The sequence below is a fragment of the Oncorhynchus mykiss genome, chromosome 23, assembly GCF_057628025.1.
Source record: "Oncorhynchus mykiss isolate SJ-2025 chromosome 23, ASM5762802v1, whole genome shotgun sequence".
Taxonomy (NCBI): Eukaryota; Metazoa; Chordata; class Actinopteri; order Salmoniformes; family Salmonidae; genus Oncorhynchus; species Oncorhynchus mykiss.
This window is the reverse complement of record NC_143044.1, coordinates 64696945-64722730: the sequence shown is the minus strand read 5'-3', so window position 1 is coordinate 64722730 and position 25786 is coordinate 64696945. Positions and strand designations below refer to the sequence as shown.

Here is a 25786-nt window from a genome sequence, read left to right as displayed (position 1 = left end):
TTTAAAATGACATCACTGGAGCGTGAGACAGGTTTAAATGACATCACTGGAGACTGAGACAGGTTTAAATGACATCACTGGAGCGTGAGACAGGTTTAAATGACATCACTGGAGCATGAGACAGGTTTAAATGACATCACTGGAGCATGAGACAGGTTTAAATGACATCACTGGAGCGTGAGACAGGTTTAAATGACATCACTGGAGCGTGAGACAGGTTTAAATGACATCACTGGAGCGTGAGACAGGTTTAAATGACATCGCTGGAAAGTGAGAGATCTCGAACAGTAAACCAGTCCTTAGAGATAGGACTAATGCCGCGTTCAAAACTACTGGGAATTTGTAAAAATATAAGGTCAAATCATGACGTCAGTGAGCTCTAGAAAGAGGCCCGAGTTCCCGAGTTGGATGACCGTTCAAATCGATTTCTCCCCAGTCAGAGCTCGTTTTTTATCGAATTCCCAGTTGTTTTGAACGCCGCAAAAAGTAACACTGACCTGGCAGGTTTGGTACATATTCTACTAACCCTGACCCAGCTCTGAACAGTCCTAACCCTGACCCAGCTCTGAACAGTCCTAACCCTAACCCAGCTCTGAACAGTCCTAACCCAGCTCTGAACAGTCCTAACCCAGCTCTGAACAGTCCCAACCCTAACCCAGCTCTGAACAGTCCTAACCCAGCTCTGAACAGTCCTAACCCTAACCCAGCTCTGAACAGTCCTAACCCTGACCCAGCTCTGAACAGTCCTAACCCTAACCCAGCTCTGAACAGTCCTAACCCTGACCCAGCTCTGAACAGTCCTAACCCTGACCCAGCTCTGAACAGTCCTAACCCTAACCCAGCTCTGAACAGTCCTAACCCTAACCCAGCTCTGAACAGTCCTAACCCTAACCCAGCTCTGAACAGTCCTAACCCAGCTCTGAACAGTCCTAACCCAGCTCTGAACAGTCCCAACCCTAACCCAGCTCTGAACAGTCCTAACCCAGCTCTGAACAGTCCTAACCCTAACCCAGCTCTGAACAGTCCTAACCCAGCTCTGAACAGTCCTAACCCTAACCCAGCTCTGAACAGTCCCAACCCTAACCCAGCTCTGAACAGTCATAACCCAGCTCTGAACAGTCCTAACCCAGCTCTGAACAGTCCTAACCCTAACCCAGCTCTGAACAGTCCTAACCCAGCTCTGAACAGTCCTAACCCTAACCCAGCTCTGAACAGTCCCAACCCTAACCCTAGCTCTGAACAGTCCCAACCCTAACCCAGCTCTGAACAGTCCTAACCCTAACCCAGCTCTGAACAGTCCTAACCCTAACCCAGCTCTGAACAGTCCTAACCGAGCTCTGAACAGTCCTAACCTTAACCCAGCTCTGAACGGTCCTAACCCTAACCCTGCTCTGAACAGTCCTAACCCTAACCCAGCTCTGAACAGTCCTAACCCTAACCCAGCTTTGAAAGGTCCTAACCCTAACCCAGCTTTGAACGGTCCTAACCCTAACCTTAACCCAGCTCTGAATGGTCCTGGAGACAATCACATGACTGACAATCTACAGCATCCCTGCGATGGTTTACTGACACACATGTAGTAAGTGTGTGTGCTAGTCTCTCTCTAACCAGGTCTTCGAGAGAGAAGAGGTGTGTGTCTGAGTCTTCAGGGAGGAGAGTCCTCAGCGCCTCAGCCAATGAAAACAGGTATTCAGTGTTCCGTCCACTTGGTCCGACAGCATCTACAATCTGATTGGCTATCAGCTCCAGGGGGGCGGGACCCAGGTAGTCAGGGCTGTCATTAGAACCGATGTAGAGCAGAGCCTGGCTGGGTTCAGGGAGAGTGTCAGTGTGTCGTGTGGGGGTCACGGAGGGTCGGGGGTGAAAGTTCACTGCGATGACGCGGTAACCGCCCTTCTCCCGGTAGTCAAGGAAACACTTCACTTCCTGCTCTCGGCCAGACGGCAGCTTATATGCCACGCCCCAGACACAACCCTGAGAGAGTGAGAGAGAGAAGCCCAGTTATACCAGGCACGACCTTTACCAATAAAACTACCAGAGACCAGTCACTGAAGGAGACACAGGAAGACATTCAGTGACTGTTGGCGGCGAAGAGCTCGGGTGACCAGAGCTCAGAAAGTCCCAGGTTTATGGAAATTAGCAGCGACAACTGTGCAATAACTAAATCAGAGGAAGGAGGGTCTTGTTAGCTAGCTTCGACACTGTGCTGGATTGGCTAACAGCCAAAGAGACGCTGTGCTGGATATGTAAGGTCTACTACACCTGTTGTATTCAGCATTTCACAGTAAGGTCTACTACACCTGTTGTATTCAGCATTTCACGGTAAGATCTACTACACCTGTTGTATTCAGCATTTCACGGTAAGATCTACTACACCTGTTGTATTCAGCATTTCACGGTAAGGTCTACTACACCTGTTGTATTCAGCATTTCACTGTAAGGTCTACTACACCTGTTGTATTCAGCATTTCACTGTGAGGTCTACTACACCTGTTGTATTCAGCATTTCACGGTAAGGTCTACTACACCTGTTGTATTCAGCATTTCACGGTAAGGTCTACTACACCTGTTGTATGCAGCATTTCACGGTAAGGTCTACTACACCTGTTGTATTCAGCATTTCACGGTAAGGTCTACTACACCTGTTGTATTCAGCATTTCACGGTAAGGTCTACTACACCTGTTGTATTCGGCACATGGGGTGGCAGGTAGCCTAGTGGTTAGAGTGTTGGACTAGTTGCCATGTCACACCGGTTACATTACCACACACACACAGGTGTAAGTAACTATGTGGCAGCTCACCTCTGGGTCCTCCACCAGAGTCACGACTCGGCCAGGCTGAAAAGAGAAGACAGGGAGGAGCTGATTGAGCTTTAATAAATACAACCTTTAGAGGTCAACAGCATTGAGCCTCCAGTCACCGTATTACAGTTCAGATGCTGTAGAGCAGTTATGTAGCTAGCTGGATATCACCACTAGTCAACATAGACTGTTACTTAATAATAAACTTACACTCCCTTCACTAGTCATCCATACAGATAGATACGTCACCTTGCCTGGCACTCCCCTGTGGTCGGTGCTGCCTTGCCAGAAGCGCCGGCTGAAGCCTAAAATGTAGCCGATCCGCTTCTCCTCATAGGGAAAATCCACCTTCCAGATCAGAGAGCCATAACCGAACACCCACATAGCTACTGTACCTGCTCCTCCACCTGGCTGGATAACTGTCACACCTCACGTAGCATGTACTGTCAAACATTTAGTTTTTAGCACTATACACCACCATCTTTTCTGTTAGTGGCAGCTAATACTGTACTGCATTCACAACGGAGCTCAATGTCGCGACCAGCTACTTCTATCTCAAGCAACCAACAACTCGTCACGTGATAGTCAGACAGAACTCGCAAGCACAGACTTTACTTGCCAGGCATTAGTAATCAATCATCATCAAATTCAATCTGCACTCAATATCAAATCAAAGTTTAATCGTCACGTGCACAGGATACAGCAGGGGTGTAATCATTATGCCGATTCTGTTGCAAAACGTTTCTGTATCTGTGACATGGGCAGCGCCAATGAGAAAGGTTACATGCATATAATGCGATTATTGTGGATAGTCGGATTAATGTAATATATTAAAACGTTTACATGCTTTGGAAGAACGACTTGCCTAATAATCATGTTTACATGGACACATCTGAAATCAAATCATACATAATGGTACTCTGATGAATACAGAAATCAAAATAAATGTTCTACCATAGCGACAACGTTATTTTTGGGAAGTATATTTAATTCTCAGTTTGTGTGTATATGATAACTATTTCTAAGACACATACTTTCAGTTGTTCCGAACTCACTTTACTCGCGCTAGAGGGAAGCTTGCTCTACTGAAGAACATGGACTAATTTAAAATGGAGATAGCCTCAATGAGTTTGTTTATATGACCAGGAATAATTTTATATTAAATTATGGCAGTAGGCAGATTATACAATAGTCATGTTAGCACCTTACTCTGCTTGTCTTAATTGCCATAAGGACAAAATCGAAGCATACACTGGTTAAAACACCTGGTTTTCTGAGCAATCTTTCAAATTATTAGGACATGTAAACACCTTAAATACACTGATGGGACGCCAATTAAGGTGTTTACATGTCCTAATAATTTGTCAGAAGTTCACATACACCTTAGCCAAATACATTTAAACTCAGTTTTTCACAACTCCTGACATCTAATCCTAATTAAAATTCCCTGTCTTAGGTCAGTTAGGATCACCACTATTTTAAGAATGTGAAATGTCAGAATAATAGTAGAGAGAATTATTTATTTCAGCTTGTATTACTTTCATCACATTCCAAGTGGGTCAGAAGTTTACATACACTCAATTAGTATTTGGTAGCATTGCCTTTACATTGTTTAACTTGGGTCAAACGTTTTGGGTGGCTTCCCACAATAAGCTGGGTGAATTGTGGCCCATTCCACCTGACAGAGCTGGTGTAACAGTCAGGTTTGTAGGCCTCCTTGCTCGCACATGCTTTTTCAGTTCTGTCCACAAATGTTCTATGGGATTGAGGTCAGGGCTTTGTGATGGCCACTCCAACACCTTGACTTTGTTGTCCTTATGCCAGTTTGCCACAACTTTGGAAGTATGCTTGGGGTCATTGTCAAATCAAATCAAATGTATTTATATAGCCCTTCGTACATCAGCTGATATCTCAAAGTTGCAAAGTTGTATATCTCAGTTGCAAAACGAAGTTTGGGATTTTTAATGGGGGTTTTAGCTTCTTCCTTGCTGAGCGGACTTTCAGGTTATGTCAAAATAGGACTCTTTTTACTGTGGGTATAGATACTTTTGTACCTGTTTTCTCCAGCATCTTCACAAGGACATTTGCTGTTGTTCTGGGATTGATTTGCACTTTTCGCACCAAAGTACTTTCATCTCTAGGACACAGAATGCGTCATCTTCCTGAGCGGTATGACGGCTGCGTGGTCCCATGGTGTTTATACTTACATACTATTGTTCAGACTCCGGAGACGGGCACACCGTGCACCACTCCCTAGCATTCTTCTTGCCAATGTCCAGTCTCTTGACAACAAGGTTGATGAAATCCGAGCAAGGGTAGCATTCCAGAGGGACATCAGAGACGGTAACGTCCTTTGCTTCACTGAAACATGGCTCACTGGAGAGACTCTATCCGAAGCGGTGCAGCCAACGGGTTTCTCCACGCATCGCGCTGACAGAAACAAACATCTTTCTGGTAAGAAGAGGGGCGGGGGCGTATGCCTCATGGCCAACGTGACATGGTGTGATGAAAGAAACATACAGGAACTCAAATCCTTCTGTTCACCTGATTCAGAATTCCTCACAATCAAATGTAGACCGCATTATCTACCAAGAGAATTCTCTTCGATTAGAATCACAGTCGTATATATCCCCCCCCAAGCAGACACATCGATGGCTCTGAACAAACTTTATTTAACTCTCTGCAAACTGGAAACGATTTATCCGGAGGCTGCATTCATTGTAGCTGGGGATTTTAACAAGGCTAATCTGAAAACAAGACTCCCTAAATTTTATCAGCATATCGATTGCGCAACCAGGGGTGGAAAGACCTTGGATCATTGTTACTCTAACTTCCGCGACGCATATAAGGCCCTGCCCCGCCCCCCTTTCGGAAAAGCTGACCACGACTCCATTTTGTTGATCCCTGCCTACAGACAGAAACTAAAACAAGAGGCTCCCACGCTGAGGTCTGTCCAACGCTGGTCCGACCAAGCTGACTCCACACTCCAAGACTGCTTCCATCACGTGGACTGGGAGATGTTTCGTATTGCGTCAGACAACAACATTGACGAATACGCTGATTCGGTGTGCGAGTTCATTAGAACGTGCGTTGAAGATGTCGTTCCCATAGCAACGCTTAAAACATTCCCTAACCAGAAACCGTGGATTGATGGCAGCATTCGTGTGAAACTGAAAGCGCGAACCACTGCTTTTAATCAGGGCAAGGTGTCTGGTAACATGACCGAATACAAACAGTGCAGCTATTCCCTCCGCAAGGCTATCAAACAAGCTAAGCGCCAGTACAGAGACAAAGTAGAATCTCAATTCAACGGCTCAGACACAAGAGGCATGTGGCAGGGTCTACAGTCAATCACGGACTACAGGAAGAAATCCAGCCCAGTCACGGACCAGGATGTCTTGCTGCCAATACAGTGCCACTGACACGGCCTGCAACAAAAACATGCGGTCTCTCCTTCACTGCAGCCGAGGTGAGTAAGACATTTAAACGTGTTAACCCTCGCAAGGCTGCAGGCCCAGACGGCATCCCCAGCCTCACCCTCAGAGCATGCGCAGACCAGCTGGCCGGTGTGTTTACGGACATATTCAATCAATCCCTATACCAGTCTGCTGTTTCCACATGCTTCAAGAGGGCCACCATTGTTCCTGTTCCCAAGAAAGCTAAGGTAACTGAGCTAAACGACTACCGCCCCGTAGCACTCACATCCGTCATCATGAAGTGCTTTGAGAGACTAGTCAAGGACCATATCACCTCCACCCTACCTGACACCCTAGACCCACTCCAATTTGCTTACCGCCCAAATAGGTCCACAGACGATGCAATCTCAACCACACTGCACACTGCCCTAACCCATCTGGACAAGAGGAATACTTATGTGAGAATGCTGTTCATCGACTACAGCTCGGCATTCAACACCATAGTACCCTCCAAGCTCGTCATCAAGCTCGAGACCCTGGGTCTCGACCCCGCCCTGTGCAACTGGGTACTGGACTTCCTGACGGGCCGCCCCCAGGTGGTGAGGGTAGGCAACAACATCTCCTCCCCGCTGATCCTCAACACTGGGGCCCCACAAGGGTGCGTTCTGAGCCCTCTCCTGTACTCCCTGTTCACCCGTGACTGCGTGGCCACGCACGCCTCCAACTCAATCATCAAGTTTGCGGACGACACAACAGTGGTAGGCTTGATTACCAACAACGACGAGACGGCCTACAGGGAGGAGGAGAGGGCCCTCGGAGTGTGGTGTCAGGAAAATAACCTCACACTCAACGTCAACAAAACTAAGGAGATGATTGTGGACTTCAGGAAACAGCAGAGGGAACACCCCCCTATCCACATTGATGGAACAGTAGTGGAGAGGGTAGCAAGTTTTAAGTTCCTCGGCATACACATCACAGACAAACTGAATTGGTCCACTCACACAGACAGCATCGTGAAGAAGGCGCAGCAGCGCCTCTTCAACCTCAGGAGGCTGAAGAAATTCGGCTTGTCACCAAAAGCACTCACAAACTTCTACAGATGCACAATCGAGAGCATTCTGGCGGGCTGTATCACCGCCTGGTATGGCAACTGCACCGCCCTCAACCGTAAGGCTCTCCAGAGGGTAGTGAGGTCTGCACAACGCATCACCGGGGGCAAACTACCTGCCCTCCAGGACACCTACACCACCCGATGTCACAGGAAGGCCATAAAGATCATCAAGGACATCAACCACCCGAGCCACTGCCTGTTCACCCCGCTATCATCCAGAAGGCGAGGTCAGTACAGGTGCATCAAAGCTGGGACCGAGAGACTGAAAAACAGCTTCTATCTCAAGGCCATCAGACTGTTAAACAGCCACCACTAACACTGAGTGGCTGCTGCCAACACACTGACACTGACTCAACTCCAGCCACTTTAATAATGGGAATTGATGGGAAATGATGTAAATATATCACTAGCCACTTTAAACAATGCTACCTTATATAATGTTACTTACCCTACATTATTCATCTCATATGCATACGTATATACTGTACTCTATATGATCGACTGTATCCTTATGTAATACATGTATCACTAGCCACTTTAAACTATGCCACTTTGTTTACATACTCATCTCATTTGTACATACTGTACTCGATACCATCTACTGTATCTTGCCTATGCTGCTCTGTACCATCACTCATTCATATATCCTTATGTACATATTCTTTATCCCCTTACACTGTGTACAAGACAGTAGTTTTGGAATTGTTAGTTAGATTACTTGTTATTACTGCATTGTCGGAACTAGAAGCACAAGCATTTCGCTACACTCGCATTAACATCTGCTAACCATGTGTATGTGACAAATAAAATTTGATTTGATTTGATTTGTACAGATGAACGTGATACCTTCAGGCGTTTGGAAATTGCTTCCAATGATGAACCAGACTTGTGAAGGCCTACAATTTTTTTTCTGAGGTCTTTTTTCTTTTGATTTTCCCATGATGTCAAGCAAAGAGGCACCGAGTTTAAAGGTAGGCCTTGAAATACCTCCACAGGTACACCTCCAATTGACTAAAAAAATGTCAATTAGCCTATCAGAAGCTTCTAAAGCCATGACATTATTTTCTTGAATTTTCCAAGCTGTTTAAAGGCACAGTCAATTTAGCATATGTAAACTTCAGATCCATTTGAATTGTGATACGGTGAATTATAAGTGAAATAATCTGTCTGTAAACAATTGTTGGAAAAATTAAGTGTATGTCCTAACCAACTTGCCAAAACTATAGTTTGTTAACAAGAAATTTGTGGAGTGGTTGAAAAACAAGATTTAATGACTCCAACCACCAATGAACTTGAAGCTCTCAACACATTAGGAGTATAAAATAGAGTATAAAATTATATAGAGTATAAAATTATGAAATGTGCTTTGTCAAGTAGGTTTATTCTTATTTAAAAGTAATAAACACACACGCAAACTATTTAAAAATACAATCAATGAATTGATAGTGGGAAATAAATATGTTATTTCAATAATCAATCATTGTTGAAAGGGAGAAATGCATTGTGCATAATGCTACTGGGAGCTGGAACAAAACTACATTTTCCGAAGAGGAACTACAATCCCCAAAATCCCCTTTAAAGCCGACCGTAAACAGAAAGCGGAAACAATAGGGAACCACAAACACACACCCTTGTCTTGGCGATCTACTCAGGGAAATAAAATACCTTTACCTTTTAAGCAATACTATTAAATAGACATCTAAGAAAATACGAAGTCGACGAGTACTTAGGGGCATTTTACTAAGTTGGTCACCATGGCACTGAAAAGAATACAGAAGGTAAGATGGTTAGCTAGCATTGTGGCTAGCTGTGCCAGGGTGGCTAGCAGTAGCTAGCTGTGCCAGGGTGGCCGGCAGTGCCAGGGTGGTCGGCCGGCTGTGTCGGGGTGACCGGCCGGCTGTGCCGGGGTGGCTGTCTGTGCTAGCTGTGCCAGGGTGGTCGGCCGGCTGTGCCGGGGTGGCTAGCTGTGCCAGGGTGGCCGGCCGGCTGTGCCGGGGTGGCTGGATAACTAACGTTAGCGTCACCGAACCGGACCTCATCTATCGGAAGTTATTGTTTGTTAATGTTACGCTTGCTAGATAATTGGTTCATTTCTAATCCTAACCAGATAGCCAGCTATCGAGCTAGACAGCACACATACGAGGAGGCTAGTTAACAATGAATTAACACGGCCCACAATCTTAATGTTTAGCATTACATGATATCATGGTATGGCACCACGTCTAAACTAGATTGTAATTTTCTTTGTCAGCCATTCAACCCCTCTCCAGGACACAGTTATTCATGCTAAATACACTTATTTAGGTGCAGCACCTGTTCATGTTGTAATGATAACTAGTCTAATTTGACTTGAGGTTGTAGCTAAGGCAGGGCATTATGAAGTAGGCCTATCATTATTACAGTCAAATATATCTACGAATAAAGCTATGACTAGGGACATGTTAAGAAACCCAGCTATTTCGTGGATGTAAAATGTATCTGACCTAGTCCTCAAGGACAGCTTTCAGTTCCATGTGTAACCCTTAGCACTACTTGTCTGACTTGTTTTGTCCCCTAGGAGCTTCATGACCTGCAGAGGGATCCGCCAGCACAGTGCTCTGCTGGACCCGTGGGAGAGGACTGTAAGTTTATGACTCTGAGGGTAATGCAGTCTATATCCGGTGAAGGGGAGAGGGACTAAGGCTGGTTGTATAGGCCCTACCTAGAGGGACTGGTTGTACAGGCCCTACCTAGAGAGACCTGGGCTGGTGGTACAGGCCCTACCTAGAGGGGCCGGTTGTATAGGCCCTACCTAGAGGGGCCGGTTGTACAGGCCCCTGCCTGGAGGGGCCGGTTGTATAGGCCTAATACATGTTCTCTTTCTATATTCCAGTGTTCCATTGGCAAGCAACAATAATGGGGCCAGTGAGTATGACTTCAAAAAGATGTGTGTGTTTAATGATTGCAACATGGGTCATCTGAACAATAGGTATGAATGGATATTGAACTCATTTTATTGTACATTTTTCATAATTTATAACAATGTATATCTGTTCCTGTTATTCCTAGGGTGATAGTCCATACCAAAGTGGGGTCTTCTTTCTCACAATCCACTTCCCCACCGACTATCCCTTCAAGCCACCAAAGGTAAGAATTGATTTGTTATGCATGTCATTACATCATTAAACTGTTGCTAAAGAATGGTCCTCGTGGATAAATTGAACATAAACACATGTCCATCTTTCTACAGGTAGCATTCACAACAAAGATCTATCATCCAAACATCAACAGTAACGGGAGCATTTGCTTGGACATTTTGCGATCCCAGTGGTCTCCAGCATTAACTGTATCAAAAGGTGAGTTAACTGGGCTGGTACTTTACTACACATGCTGACACAATGTAGCTGGCTAACTGGTATAAATGACACACCTGGTTCCATGTTAAAACATTGTTCCAGCCAACACTTGTAGAATGTTCTATTACAACCCTCCTATAACGTTAACCTGATCATTAAATCACAATATTACAACCCTTCTATAACTTTAACCTGATCATTAAATCCGAATGAACAATCTCACTGATTGTGAATAGAATGTGAAATGCCGATGACCATTTAAGACACAACTTCATCTGTCGCTTCATCTGTTTTCCAGTTCTGTTGTCCATATGTTCGTTGCTTTGTGACCCGAACCCGGACGACCCCTTAGTTCCAGACATAGCACAGATCTACAAACTAGACAAAGAGAAGTGAGTATATTGTAACTGTGTAAAGTGTTACGCCTATTTCTCCAATGAGCTGCTGGAACCAAATTATTTGAATAATGCTGTACCTATTTAGATCGTTGCAGTATATTTGAACATTCTATAGCAAATCAACAGAGATGACATTTAAACTTTGTTTCATATTATTTCTGCCATTGTTATTGTGAGATAACCATATTTATTTTGTTTCCAGATACAACAGACTAGCAAGAGATTGGACTCAGAAGTATGCAATGTAAAGGCCCTCCTGAAGATTTTTTTTAAAGTCACAAAACACTGTACATTCTGGTAATAGAAAGTAAACTTAGGTGATATGGAACACATTGTACTGTCAACATTTATCATGTGAACCCATGAACTATAGATGATTTTGTGTTTACAGGGGGTATACACTGCACATATGTACATTAAGGGTGATAGATATGGGGGACAACAACTGTACATTGTTGTTATCCCTACTTCCTGGTTTTGGGAACTTTTGTTTCTCGTCTCATGAATGGAAGAGGAAGTCATTAGAATACTGTAGCCTGCTGTTCCAGTCATCAGAATACTGTAGCCTGCTGTTCCAGTCATCAGAATACTGTAGCCTGCTGTTCCAGTCATCAGAATATTGTAGCCTGCTGTTCCAGTCATCAGAATATTGTAGCCTGCTGTTCCAGTCATCAGAATACTGTAGCCTGCTGTTCCAGTCATCAGAATACTGTAGCCTGCTGTTCCAGTCATCAGAATACTGGAGCCTGCTGTTCCAGTCATCAGAATACTGGAGCCTGCTGTTAGTCATCAGAATACTGTAGCCTGCTGTTAGTCATCAGAATACTGTGGCCTACTGCTACAGTACAACATACTCATGGCTCTGCTGACTCACCCATAAAGAGGGAAATTGAGGAATCAAACCAATTTTACAGTTTTTTTTATTGTATCAAACTATTCTGGACCTACTTTAGTTGTTTTAGCATTAAGTCAGAACTTGTATCATTAAAACATTGAAATACATTCTCTGCCATTAACAGTGATTTAGGGGCTTCAGTTATGACTATGGCTTATGCTGTTTAGTTAGCACTTTTGTATAATTAAAGAATGGTACACTTTTTATTAATGTTCATGTGTTCTAATTTACTGCTGTTGAAAGCATGGAAAATTGTCCTGAGGTAAGCATGAGTTAGTTTTATTATGAGTTAAATATTAAACCAGTGTAAAGGCTCAACGTGTTCAGTGGAGTGAATGATGCTCACAGTGAGTTGAGTTGTAACTGCTGACTCCTGAAAGACACTCCCTGGGAAATGAGTGCAGACCAATGGGTGGAGATTCAGAGGGTTACTCAACTGATCAAACAAAGTGTGATGGGTTTGCCCCTGTTACTGGGTATGGCCAAGGGGCACCAGGCTGTCTTACAGAAAGTGTGATGGGGGCTTGTCTGCCCCTGTTACTGGGTATGGCCAAGGGGCATCAGGCTGTCTTACACCAGTAGCTGATTGTTTACACCACCATTGATAAAAGACAGTACTGTGCAGCCGTCTTCATCGACCTGGCCAAAGCTTTCGACTCTTGTCAATCACTGTATTCAACAGCCTTGGTTTCTCTAATGACTGCCTCGCCTGGTTCACCAACTACGCCTCAGAGTTCAGTGTGTTAAATCGGAGGGTCTGTTGTTCGGACCTCTGGCAGTCTCTATGGGGGTGCCACAGGGTTCGATTCTCGGGCCGACTCTTTTCTCTGTATATATCAACGATGTCGCTCCTGCTGCTGTTGATTCCTTGATCCACCTCTACGCAGACGACACCATTCTGTACACATCTGGCCCTTCTTTGGACACTGTGTTAACAAGCTTCCAATCGAGCTTTTGACTCACATCAAATATCTCCAATCCAAAGCTAAACTGAGAATCGGCTTCCTATTTCGCAACAAAGCATCCTTCACTCATGCTGCCAAACATACCCTTGTAAAACTGACCATCCTACCGATCCTTGACTTTGGCGATGTCATTTACAAAATAGCCTCCAATACTCTACTCAGCAAATTGGATGCAGTCTATCACAGTGCCAGCCATCCGTTTTGTCACCAAAGCCCCACTGTCACCAAAGCCCCATTTTCTACCCACCAATGCTCTTGTTGGATGGCCCTCGCCTCATACTTATCGCCTATCTCAGCTTGCTGGTCACCATAGCAGCACCCACCTGTAGCACGCACTCCAGCAGGTATATCTCTCTGGTCACCCCCAAAACAAATTCTTCCTTTGGCCTCCTCCTTCCAATTCTCTGCTACCAATGACTGGAACGAACTACAAAATTCTCTGAAACTGGAAACACTTAGCTCCCTCACTAGCTTTAAGCACCAGCTGTCAGAGCAGCACCTGTACATAGCCCATCTATTATTTAGCCCAAACAACTACCTCTCCCCCTATTGTATTTATTTAGCTCCTTTGCATCCCATTATTTCTATCTCTACATTTTTCCACTGCAAATCTACCATTCCAGTGTTTTACTTGCTATATTGTATTTACTTTGTCACCATGGCCTTTTTTTTGCCTTTACCTCCCTTATCTCACCTCATTTGCTCACATTGTATATAGACTTATTTTTCTACTGTATTATTGACTGTATGTTTGTTTTACTCCATGTGTAACTCCGTGTTGCTGTATCTGTCGAACTGCTTTGCTTTATCTTGGCCAGGTCGCAATTGTAAATGAGAACTTGTTCTCAACTGGCCTACCTGGTTAAATAAAGGTGAACAAAAATAAAAAAATATCGCAGCATTTATCATTCATATAAATTAAACTCATGGGTCAAGAATGCAAAAAATATAATTTATATAAATGAAACCCATGGGTCAAGAACGCAAAAAATTACATTTATATAAATGAAACCCATGGGTCAAGAACGCAACAAATATAATTTATATAAATGAAACCCATGGGTCAAGAACGCAAAAAATATAATTTATATAAATGAAACCCATGGGTCAAGAACGCAAAAAATATAATTTATATAAATGAAACCCATGGGTCAAGAACGCAAAAAATATAATTTATATAAATGAAACGCATGGGTCAAGAACACAGCAATTTATTGGAGTAATTCAAAAGTCACTTGATTATGTATTGGTCACATAAATAATTGGTTGACGTTCCCATTTTTCGTGAATGTGCTGCAGTAAATCTTAAACTACGTAAACACTGCCATGACCTTTTCCCACAATGCAGCGGAGCGGTGAAGGCGGGTTATCCGTGCATGGCAGGGGCAAACGGACATTATTGAATTAGGTAGCTAATAAACAACGAGGAACTTGTGAGCCAGTCAGTCCGGGACAGTACCATTGTTGTCTCTGTCAAAGCTGTATCCTGACCGTCTAGTCAACCAGACATGGCACCTTTCGGTCTGATGTTTTCTGGGGTTTGCCTTTTGAAAAAGTCATTCAGTCTCTTCTCCCACGCATCCAGTCTTACAAGGTAACATAAGGAGCAAAACTTCCCGTTGTCAAGATAGATATGTTAGGTAGTTAGTAAGCCACCCTGTACAATTTATATTATAGATTTTTGGACATTCATAAAACCAATTCTGCAAAGGAATTGCTTTATTTCCAGCTATCACGCCAGTATTAGTCTAATTAGAGCCTAGTTAGTTAGCTAGTTAAGGTTAGCCAAGGTTAGCTTGACAGGCACTGACTGGTATCCAAGGACATGTTTTATTTTGTCAAATGTTTTTAACCTTTAAAAATGGACAAGTCAGTTAAGAACAAATTCTTATTATTTCCAATGACTGCAAAAGGCCTCCTGTTTGGACGGGGGCTGGTGCCTGCTGGACTGCAAATTCATCAAGGTACTCCACTTTGTTTACCTTTGTTTACCTTTGTTTATCTGTCTGCCCTAGCCCCGAACTCAGGCCCTGTGTCTAGTTAACCGACCCTCTCTGCCCATTCATCTCAATTTGACCTGTTGTTGTCTTAGCTGATTAGCTGTTGTAGCTAGCTCTCCCAATCAACACCTGTGATTGCTTTATGCCTCTCTCAAATGTTAATATGTCTTGTATACTGTTGTTTAGGATAATTATCATTGTTTTAGTTTACTGCGGAGCCCCTAGTCCCACTACATGCCTTAGATACCTCCTTTGTCCCATCTCCCACACATGCGGTGACCTCACCTAGTATAACCAATCACTCAGTGCCTGGGCTTACCTCCACTGTACCCGCACCCCACCATACCCCTGTCTGCACATTATGCCCTGAATCTATTCTACCACACCCAGAAATCTGCTCCTTTCTGGCCCTTGTTTGGACACTGTGTTAACAAACCTCCAAACGAGCTTCAATGCCATACAACACTCCTTCTGTGACTTCCTACTGCTCTTAAACGCCTGCAAAACCAAATGCATGCTTTTCAACCGTTCGCTGCCCGCCCAACTAGCATCACTACGGTGGACGGTTCTGACCTAGAATACGTGGACAACTAGAAATACCTAGGTGTCTGGCTAGACTGTAAACTCTCCTTCCAGACTCATATCAAACATCTTCAATAAAAAATCAAATCTAGAATCGTCTTTCTATGTCGCAACAAAGCCTCCTTCACTCACGCCGCCAAACTTACCCTAGTAAAACAGACAATCCTACCGATCCTCGACTTCGGCGAAGTCATCTACAAAATAACTTTGAATACTCTACTCAGCAAATTGGATGTAGTCTGTCACAGTGCCATCTGTTTTGTTACCAAAGCACCTTACACCACCCACCACTGTGACCTGTATGCTCTAGTCGGCTGGCCCTCGCTACATATTCGTTGCCAGACCCACTGGCTCCAGGTCATCTGTAAGTCTGTGCTAGGTAAAGCTCCACCTTATCTCAGATCACTGGTCACGATAACAACACCCACCCGTAGCCCTCGCTCCAGCAGGTATTTCTCACTGGTCATCCCCAAAGCATACACATGGTTAGCAGATGTTAATGTGAGTGTAACGAAATGCTTGTGCTTCTAGTTCCGACAATGCAGTAATAACCAACAAGTAATCTAGCTAACAATTCCAAAACTACTACCTTATAGACACAAGTGTAAGGGGATAAAGAATATGTACATAAAGATATATGAATGAGTGATGGTACAGAGCGGCATAGGCAAGATACAGTAGATGGTATTGAGTGCAGTATATACATATGAGATGAGTATGTAAACAACGTGGCATAGTTAAAGTGGCTAGTGATACATGTATTACATAAAGATTCAGTAGATGATATAGAGTACAGTATATACATATGAGATGAATAATGTAGGGTATGTAAACATTATATTAGGTAGCATTGTTTAAAGTGGCTAGTGATATATTTTACATAATTTCCCATCAATTCCCATTATTAAAGTGGCTGGAGTTGAGTCAGTGTGTTGGCAGCAGCCACTCAATGTTAGTGGTGGCTGTTTAACAGTCTGATGGCCTTGAGATAGAAGCTGTTTTTCAGTCTCTCGGTCCCCGCTTTGATGCACCTGTACTGACCTCACCTTCTGGATGATAGCGGGGTGAACAGGCAGTGGCTCGGGTGGTTGTTGTCCTCGATGATCTTTATGGCCTTCCTGTGACATTGGGTGGTGTAGGTGTCCTGGAGGGCAGGTAGTTTGCCCCCGATGATGCGTTGTGCAGACCTCACTACTATCTGGAGAGCCTTACGGTTGTGGGCGGAGCAGTTGCCGTACCAGGCGGTGATACAGCCCGACAGGATGCTCTCGATTGTGCATCTGTAGAAGTAGTGCTTTTGGTGACAAGCCAAATTTCTTCAGCCTCCTGAGGTTGAAGAGGCGCTGCTGCGCCTTCTTCACAATGCTGTCTGTGTGGGTGGACCAATTCAGTTTGTCTGTGATGTGTACGCCGAGGAACTTAACTTACTACCCTCTCCACTACTGTTCCATCGATGTGGATAGGGGGGTGTTCCCTCTGCTGTTTCCTGAAGTCCACAATCATCTCCTTAGTTTTGTTGACGTTGAGTGTGAGGTTATTTTCCTGACACCACACTCCGAGGGCCCTCACCTCCTCCCTGTAGGCCGTCTCGTCGTTGTTGGTAATCAAGCCTACCACTGTTATGTTTTCCGCAAACTTGATGATTGAGTTGGAGGCGTGCGTGGCCACGCAGTCGTGGGTGAACAGGGAGTACAGGAGAGGGCTCAGAACGCACCCTTGTGGGGCCCCAGTGTTGAGGATCAGCGGGGTGGAAATGTTGTTGCCTACCCTCACCACCTGGGGGCGGCCCGTCAGGAAGTCCAGTACCCAGTTGCACAGGGCGGGGTCTGTCGTTCTGCCCCTGAACAAGGCAGTTAACCCACCGTTCCTAGGCCGTCATTGAAAATAAGAATGTTCTTAACTGACTTGCCTAGTTTAATTTTTTTTTTTTTTTTTTAATCTGTGTCCAAAAATACCGATTTCAGATTACGAAAACTTGAAATCGGCCCTAATTAATCGGCCATTCCGATTAATCGGTCGACACCTAGTGTGTAGTAGGGATAATGTATTGTGGTGTGGTGGCTCATTTCTCTACTATCAAATGAGGAGAGACAAACTTATCACACAAGTCAGAGTTATACTTAAACTAAATCTTTAATAATTCGAGCTTTGCAATAGCATTTGACTTTCAATGATGCACCATTTCTAATACACCCCTTTCAACCTACATGACGAACAACAGATACATAGAATGGGTCACAAGGTTAAGATTTGTATGAAAGGTATCTATAATACATAGCAGACAGCATCTGCTGTGTCAACAGTTTTCATTGTATAGACCAGTGTCTGGTCCTCTGACTCCAAACTGGAACCATCTCACCCTGCTACGGTATAGAACAGAAACATTACCTCATTCTCTGTAATGCTCTTTAGGTTTTATCACTTAAAGACATCGTAAATCTCCTGTCAGTGTAATCTCCCAGAAGCCCACCCTCAGTAGAACACACACACAATAGTTAACAAAATACTCTATTCTGTTGCATAACACAACCATGATGCAATAAAAGCATTATAACATAATCTTGCAATTTTTCCATTACAAGGGATAATGTGTTGTAGGGATAATGTGTTGTGGTGTGTGTTGTAGGCTCGTCAATGTGATCCCAGCGGTAAAGAGTTTGACCACCATTGCAGGCGCTCCCCCTAAGAGGCCCCTGAACGGATACATGAGATTTGTGAAACAGCAACAACCTCTCGTTGTCAGGGAGTATCCAGGTGACTGGTGTTAGAATGGACAGTATCTCTACAGCTTCACTCATTCCTTTGTCTTCACACATCACTGAGTTAATGTTGATGTGAGTTTCAGATGTCAAAGCTGTCGATGTGATAAGGAAGATTGCACAACAGTGGAGAACTCTGACAGCAGACCAGAAACAGGTAGGTTGTGTCATGATTCAGTAGCGACACTTCAGTAGACAGCAAGGCCCCCCCCCCAGACCCTGACACTGTGGACAGCAAGGCCCCCCCCAGACCCTGACACCGTGGACAGCATGCCCCCCCCCCCCAGACCCTGACACCGTGGACAGCAGGGCCCCCCAGACCCTGACACTGTGGACAGCATGCCCTCCAGACCCTGACACCGTGGATAGCATGCCCCCCCCCCAGACCCTGACACCGTGGATAGCATGCCCCCCCCCCCAGACTGTGACACCGTGGATAGCATGCCCACCACCCCCCAGACCCTGACACCGTGGACAGCAGGGCCCCCCAGACCCTGACACCGTGGACAGCAGGGCCCCCCAGACCTTGACACTGTGGACAGCAGGGCCCCCCAGACCCTGACACCGTGGACAGCAGGGCCCCCCAGACCCTGACACCGTGGACAGCATGCCCCCCCCCCCCCCCCCCCCCCCCCCAGACCCTGACACCGTGGACAGCATGCCCCCCCCCAGACCCTGACACAGTGGACAGCAGGGCCCCCCAGACCCTGACTCCGTGGACAGCAGGGCCCCCCAGACCCTGACTCCGTGGACAGCAGGGCCCCCCAGACCCTGACACCGTGGACAGCAGGGCCCCCCAGACCCTGACACCGTGGACAGCAGGGCCCCCCAGACCCTGACACCGTGGACAGCAGGGCCACCGTGGACAGCATGCCCTCCAGACCCTGACACCGTGGATAGCATGCCCCCCCCCAGACCCTGACACTGTGGATAGCATGCCCCCCCCCAGACCCTGACACCGTGGATAGCATGCCCCCCCCGCCAAACCCTGACAGCGTGAATAGCATGCCCCCCCCCCCCCAGACCCTGACACCGTGGACAGCAGGGCCCCCCAGACCCTGACACCTTGGACAGCAAGGTGTAGTAGTCCATGTTTGCACCTTCCATCAGAGAAGATTACACAGACTGTCATGCGTCTACTTCCTACCAACATGGATGTACTTGACAGTATTTAAATAACTGAAAATAGGCTGTTTGACTTATAGCCTACCTGAAATTGACATATCAGTGTTGTACTGTGGACAGATTTGTGTGGTTAATTAGCTAAATACATGTTGACTTTCCCCCACAGCCTTTTCAACAGGCGTCAGTGGTTGCCAGGGAACAGTTTAAGGTGGACATGCAGAGGTACCAGTCCCAGCTCACACCTGCACAGGCTGCTGCTCTGAAACAGGAGAGGAGACAGAGGCTGGCCAAGAGGAAAGCCATCAGGAGGAAGAGGGTGAGTGTAGCTCATTGATCTTCATAGTAGAGGTCGACCGATTAATCAGAATGGCAGATTAATTAGGGCCAATTTCAAGTTTTCATAACAATCGGAAATCGGTATTTTTGGGGACCGATTTGGCCGAATTTTTACATTTTATTTTAATTGATTTTTTACACCTTTATTTTATATTTATTTAACTAGGCAAGTCAGTTAAGAACACATTCTTATTTTCAATGAGGAACTGCCTCGTTCAGGGGTAGAACGACAGATTTTCACCTTGTCAGCTCGGGGATCCAATCTTTCAACCTTACAGTTAACTAGTCCAACGCAATAACGACCTGCCTCTCATTGCACTCCACAAGGGGCCTGCCTGTTACGCAAATGCAGTAAGCCAAGGTAAGTTGCTAGCTAGCATTAAACTTATCTTATAAAAACAATCAATCAATCATAATCACTAGTTAACTACACATGGTTGATGATATTACTAGATATTATCTAGCGTGTCCTGCGTTGCATATAATCTGACTGAGTATACAAGTATCTAAGTATCTGACTGAGCGGTGGTAGGCAGAAGCAGGTGCATAAACATTAATTCAAACAGCACTTTCTTTGCGTTTTGCCAGCAGCTCTTCGTTGTTCGTCAAGCATTGCGCTGTTTATGACTTCAAGCCTATCAACTCCCGAGATGAGGCTGGTGTAACCGAAGTGAAATGGCTAGCAAGTTAGCGCGCGCTAATAGCGTTTCAAACGTCACTCGCTCTGAGCCTTGTAGTGGTTGTTCCCCTTGCTCTGCATGGGTAAGGCTGCTTCGAGGGTGGCTGTTGTCGTTGTGTTGCTGGTTCGAGCCCAGGGAGAAGCAAGGAGAGGGACGGAAGCTATACTGTTACACTGAAAATACTAAAGTGCCTATAAGAACATCCAATAGTCAAAGGTTAATGAAATACAAATGGTATAGAGGGAAATAGTCCTATAATAACTACAACCTAAAACTTCTTACCTAGGAATATTGAAGACTAATGTTAAAAGGAACCACCAGCTTTCATATGTTCTCATGTTCTGAGCAAGGAACTTAAACGTTAGCTTTCTTACATAGCACATATTGCACTTTTACTTTCTTCTCCAACACTTTGTTTTTGCATTATTTAAGCCAAATTGAACATGTTTCATTATTTATTTGAGGCTAAATTGATTTTATTGATGTATTATATTAAGTTCAAATAAGTGTTCATTCAGTATTGTTGTAATTGTTATTATTATTGACTTTTTTGGTCCTCCAATAATCGGTATCGGCTTTGAAAAATCATAATCGGTCGACCTCTACTTCATAGTGATGTGCTGTGCGCCGTGGACACTATTTGGCATGACAGGCCCCTCCTAGTGAATGTAATGGCATACTACTAAGGCCTTGTGATAGTATTAGTAGTGGTGTGTTCTGATGTTGTGCCACTGAAATGTTCCTGGTGACTCGTCTGACTTGAGCACCATCTTCCACTTTTAGGAGTTGAACAGTCTTGGCAAACCCAAACGTCCCCGGTCGTCCTTTAACATCTTCATGGCAGAACACTTTGAGGAGTCCAGGGGGACGACCACACAGGTTGGTACTGAGGAGTCCAGAGGGGGGGGGTGGCACTCAGGTTGGTACTGAGGAGTCCAGAGGGGGGGACCACTCAGGTTGGTACTGAGGAGGGGGGGGGGGGGGGGCATGCAGGTTGGTACTGAGGAGTCCAGAGGGGGAGGGGGGACCATGCAGGTTGGTACTGAGGAGTCCAGAGGGGGAGGGGGGACCATGCAGGTTTGTACTGAGGAGTCCAGAGGGGGAGGGGGGACCATGCAGGTTGGTATCAGTGTCCAGTAATCAAATACTTTTTCATGAGTTCTGAGTCTATGTGATGAAAATATAATATTCTTTAACACATTACATTATACCAGCGTTAAAGAGATGGTTAATATGTAATCTAAATGTAACGGTATAACACGCACCTGTTAATGCTGTCACCTTTTTCCCCTCAGGGCAAGATGAAGATGCTGCGGGAGGACTGGACCAAACTGTCAACCTCACAGAAACAAGTAGGTGGAATGAAGTGTTTGATACAGTGCATTCGTTACGTTTCATTAAGGATCTCTCTGTACTTTCCTCCGTTCATCTTTGCCTTGATCATGACTGCTGCCACCACCATGCTTCACCGTAGTGATGGTGCCAGGTTTCCTCTAGATGTGATGCTGCCACCACCATGCTTCACCGTAGTGATGGTGCCAGGTTTCCTCCAGACGTGATGCTGCCACCACCGTGCTTCACCGTAGTGATGGTGCCAGGTTTCCTCCAGACGTGATGCTGCCACCACCATGCTTCACCGTAGTGATGGTGCCAGGTTTCCTCCAGATGTGACTCTTGGCATTGGGGCCAAAGAGTTCAATCTTGGTTTCATCAGACTGGAGATGTTTGTTTCTCATGGTCTGAGAGTCATTTAGGTTCCTTTTTGCAAGCTCCAAGCGGGCTGTCACGTGCCTTTTACTGATAAATGCCTGATTGGTGGAGTGCTGCAGATATGGTTGTCCTTCTGGAAGGTTCTCCCATCTCCACAGAGGAACTCTGGAGCTCTGTCAGAGAGACCATCAGGTTCTTTGTCACCTCCCTGACCAAGGCCATTCTCCCCCGATTGCTCAGTTTGGCCGGGCGGCCAGCTCTAGGAAGAGTCTTGGTGGTTCCAAGCTTCTTCCATTTAAGAATGATGGAGGCCACTGTGTTCTTGGGGACCTTCAATGCTGCAGAATTGTTTTGGTACCTTTCCCCAGATCTGTGCCTCGACACAATCCTGTCTCTGAGCTCTACGGACAATTCCTTTGACCTCATGGCTTGGTTTTTGCATTGACATGCAGTGTCAACTGTGGGGATATATAGACAGGTGTGCCTTTCCAAATCACGTCCAATCAATTTAATTTACCACAGGTAGACTCTAACAATGGATGGAAACAGGAGGCACCTGAGCTCAATTTTGAGTCTCATATTTGGTATTTCTGTTTTTTATTTGTAGTACATTAGAAAAAATGTAAACCTGTTTTCACTTTCATTATGGGGTATTGTGTATAGATTGAGGAAAACAAATATCTAATCCATTTTAGAATAAAGCTGTAACGTAACAAAATGTGGAAAAAGTCAAGGAGTCTGAACACTTTCCGAATGCACTGTAGATTGTGTTATATACCTGTGGTGGGATAGATGTAGTTATATACCTGTGGTGGTGTAGATGTAGTTATATACCTGTGGTGGTGTAGATGTAGTTATATACCTGTGGTGGTGTAGATGTAGTTATATACCTGTGGTGGTGTAGATGTAGTTATATACCTGTGGTGGTGTAGATGTAGTTATATACCTGTGGTGGTGTAGATGTAGTTATATACCTGTGGTGTAGATGTAGTTATATACCTGTGGTGGTGTAGATGTAGTTATATGCCTGTGGTGTAGATGTAGTTATATACCTGTGGTGGTATAGATGTAGTTATATGCCTGTGGTGTAGATGTAGTTATATACCTGTGGTGGTATAGATGTAGTTATATACCTGTGGTGGTGTAGATGTAGTTATATGCCTGTGGTGGTGGTGTAGATGTAGTTATATACCTGTGTAGATGTAGTTATATACCTGTGTAGATGTAGTTATATGCCTGTGGTGTAGATGTAGTTATATACCTGTGGTGTAGATGTAGTTATATACCTGTGGTGGTGGTGTAGATGTAGTTATATACCTGTGGTGGTGGTGTAGATGTAGTTATATACCTGTGTAGATGTAGTTATATACCTGTGGTGGTGGTGTAGATGTAGTTATATACCTGTGGTGGTGGTATAGATGTAGTTATATACCTGTGGTGATGCTGTAGATGTAGTTATATACCTGTGGTGGTATAGATGTAGTTATATACATATGGTGGTGGTGTAGATGTAGTTATATACCTGTGGTGGTATAGATGTAGTTACAGTGCCTTGCGAAAGTATTCGGCCCCCTTGAGCTTTGCGACCTTTTGCCACATTTCAGGCTTCAAACATAAAGATATAAAACTGTATTTTTTTTGTGAAGAATCAACAACAAGTGGGACACAATCATGAAGTGGAACGACATTTATTGGATATTTCAAACTTTTTTAACAAATCAAAAACTGAAAAATTGGGAGTGCAAAATTATTCAGCCCCCTTAAGTTAATACTTTGTAGCGCCACCTTTTGCTGCGATTACAGCTGTAAGTCGCTTGGGGTATGTCTCTATCAGTTTTGCACATCGAGAGACTGAAATTTTTTCCCATTCCTCCTTGCAAAACAGCTCGAGCTCAGTGAGGTTGGATGGAGAGCATTTGTGAACAGCAGTTTTCAGTTCTTTCCACAGATTCTCGATTGGATTCAGGTCTGGACTTTGACTTGGCCATTCTAACACCTGGATATGTTTATTTTTGAACCATTCCATTGTAGATTTTGCTTTATGTTTTGGATCATTGTCTTGTTGGAAGACAAATCTCCGTGCCGGTCTCAGGTCTTTTGCAGACTCCATCAGGTTTTCTTCCAGAATGGTCCTGTATTTGGCTCCATCCATCTTCCCATCAATTTTAACCATCTTCCCTGTCCCTGCTGAAGAAAAGCAGGCCCAAACCATGATGCTGCCACCACCATGTTTGACAGTGGGGATGGTGTGTTCAGCTGTGTTGCTTTTACGCCAAACATAACGTTTTGCATTGTTGCCAAAAAAGTTCAATTTTGGTTTCATCTGACCAGAGCACCTTCTTCCACATGTTTGGTGTGTCTCCCAGGTGGCTTGTGGCAAACTTTAAACTACACTTTTTATGGATATCTTTAAGAAATGGCTTTCTTCTTGCCACTCTTCCATAAAGGCCAGATTTGTGCAATATACGACTGATTGTTGTCCTATGGACAGAGTCTCCCACCTCAGCTGTAGATCTCTGCAGTTCATCCAGAGTGATCATGGGCCTCTTGGCTGCATCTCTGATCAGTCTTCTCCTTGTATGAGCTGAAAGTTTAGAGGGACGGCCAGGTCTTGGTAGATTTGCAGTGGTCTGATACTCCTTCCATTTCAATATTATCGCTTGCACAGTGCTCCTTGGGATGTTTAAAGCTTGGGAAATCTTTTTGTATCCAAATCCGGCTTTAAACTTCTTCACAACAGTATCTCGGACCTGCCTGGTGTGTTCCTTGTTCTTCATGATGCTCTCTGCGCTTTTAACGGACCTCTGAGACTATCACAGTGCAGGTGCATTTATACGGAGACTTGATTACACACAGGTGGATTGTATTTATCATCATTAGTCATTTAGGTCAACATTGGATCATTCAGAGATCCTCACTGAACTTCTGGAGAGAGTTTGCTGCACTGAAAGTAAAGGTGCTGAATAATTTTGCACGCACAATTTTTCAGTTTTTGATTTGTTAAAAAAGTTTGAAATATCCAATAAATGTCTTTCCACTTCATGATTGTGTCCCACTTGTTGTTGATTCTAGATCTATACACATGGTGATGGTAGATGTAGATATATACACATGGTGATGGTAGATATATACACATAGTGATGGTAGATGTAGATATATACACATAGTGATGGTAGATGTAGATATATACACATGGTGATGGTAGATGTAGGTGTAGTTATATACATGTGGTGGTGGTGTTATAGATGTAGTTATATACATGTAGATATATACACATGGTGATGGTAGATGTAGATGTAGTATAGATGTAGATATATACACATGGTGATGGTATAGATGTAGTTATATACATGTAGTTATATACATATGGTGGTGGTGGTGGTATAGATGTAGTTATATACCTGTGGTGGTATAGATGTAGTTATATACATATGATTGTAGATGTAGTTACCGGCACAGCCCTAGCTGTGTTTCAGGTGTACAGTGGGCTCCCAAATTACCGGCACAGCCCTAGCTGTGTTTCAGGTGTACAGTGGGCTCCCAAATTACTGGCACAGCCCTAGCTGTGTTTCAGGTGTACAGTGGGCTCCCAAATTACTGTCACAGCCCTAGCTGTGTTTCAGGTGTACAGTGGGCTCCCAAATTACTGGCACAGCCCTAGCTGTGTTTCAG

General features: G+C 44.6%; 3 protein-coding genes across 9 annotated transcripts in view; 2 read left to right on the top strand and 1 right to left on the bottom strand.

Annotated features, from left to right (window-relative positions):
* chac2 (ChaC glutathione specific gamma-glutamylcyclotransferase 2) lies at window positions 1–3408 on the bottom strand. 2 transcript variants are annotated; one of them, XM_036960174.2, is made up of 3 exons: window positions 3052–3408; window positions 2803–2838; window positions 1–1974 (listed from the first exon to the last, which is right to left on the bottom strand). In XM_036960174.2, the coding sequence occupies exons 1-3, from the start codon at window positions 3184–3186 to the stop codon at window positions 1495–1497; spliced, it is 651 nt and encodes a 216-aa protein (XP_036816069.1). In that variant the 5' UTR covers window positions 3187–3408; the 3' UTR covers window positions 1–1494. The 2 variants fall into 2 exon arrangements, with proteins under 2 accessions (XP_036816069.1, XP_036816067.1); XM_036960172.2 differs by having other exon boundaries at window positions 3013–3382.
* Window positions 3409–8887: 5479 nt separating this feature from the next.
* Window positions 8888–12163, top strand: ube2d1b (ubiquitin-conjugating enzyme E2D 1b). The gene is made up of 7 exons (XM_036960343.2): window positions 8888–9107; window positions 9887–9950; window positions 10202–10233; window positions 10378–10455; window positions 10559–10664; window positions 10963–11056; window positions 11265–12163. Exons 1-7 carry the CDS (start codon window positions 9084–9086, stop codon window positions 11308–11310), a joined length of 444 nt encoding a protein of 147 aa, XP_036816238.1. The 5' UTR covers window positions 8888–9083; the 3' UTR covers window positions 11311–12163.
* Window positions 12164–14206: 2043 nt separating this feature from the next.
* tfam (transcription factor A, mitochondrial) overlaps window positions 14207–25786 on the top strand; it is a 27808-nt gene continuing 16228 nt past the window's right edge. For 3 of the 6 annotated variants that reach the window (XM_090217966.1, XM_090217967.1, XM_090217965.1), the window contains exons 1-7: window positions 14207–14516; window positions 14836–14886; window positions 18131–18258; window positions 18350–18420; window positions 19555–19704; window positions 21188–21283; window positions 21700–21756. In XM_090217966.1, coding sequence (XP_090074092.1) covers window positions 14431–14516; window positions 14836–14886; window positions 18131–18258; window positions 18350–18420; window positions 19555–19704; window positions 21188–21283; window positions 21700–21756 — 639 coding nt within the window. In that variant the 5' untranslated portion in view covers window positions 14207–14430. The remainder of the gene's footprint in view (window positions 14517–14835; window positions 14887–18130; window positions 18259–18349; window positions 18421–19554; window positions 19705–21187; window positions 21284–21699; window positions 21757–25786) is intronic. The other 3 variants (XM_090217969.1, XM_090217970.1, XM_090217968.1) reach the window with 2 other exon arrangements.

What these genes read in the sequence shown, in the direction of transcription:
- ube2d1b (XM_036960343.2), top strand. Translation starts at nt 9,084, where the DNA reads ATGGCACTGAAAAGAATACAGAAG. An exon ending in AAGCAACAATAATGGGGCCA is followed by an intron (nt 10,234 to 10,377) that starts GTGAGTATGACT and finishes TGTTATTCCTAG; the next exon opens with GGTGATAGTCCATACCAAAG. An exon ending in TACAAACTAGACAAAGAGAA is followed by an intron (nt 11,057 to 11,264) that starts GTGAGTATATTG and finishes TTTTGTTTCCAG; the next exon opens with ATACAACAGACTAGCAAGAG.
- chac2 (XM_036960172.2), bottom strand. Translation starts at nt 3,186, where the DNA reads ATGTGGGTGTTCGGTTATGGCTCTCTGATCTGGAAGGTGGATTTTCCC. An exon ending in GGATGACTAGTGAAGGGAGT is followed by an intron (nt 2,839 to 3,012) that starts GTAAGTTTATTA and finishes TTCTCTTTTCAG; the next exon opens with CCTGGCCGAGTCGTGACTCT. An exon ending in CTCTGGTGGAGGACCCAGAG is followed by an intron (nt 1,975 to 2,802) that starts GTGAGCTGCCAC and finishes TCACTCTCTCAG; the next exon opens with GGTTGTGTCTGGGGCGTGGC.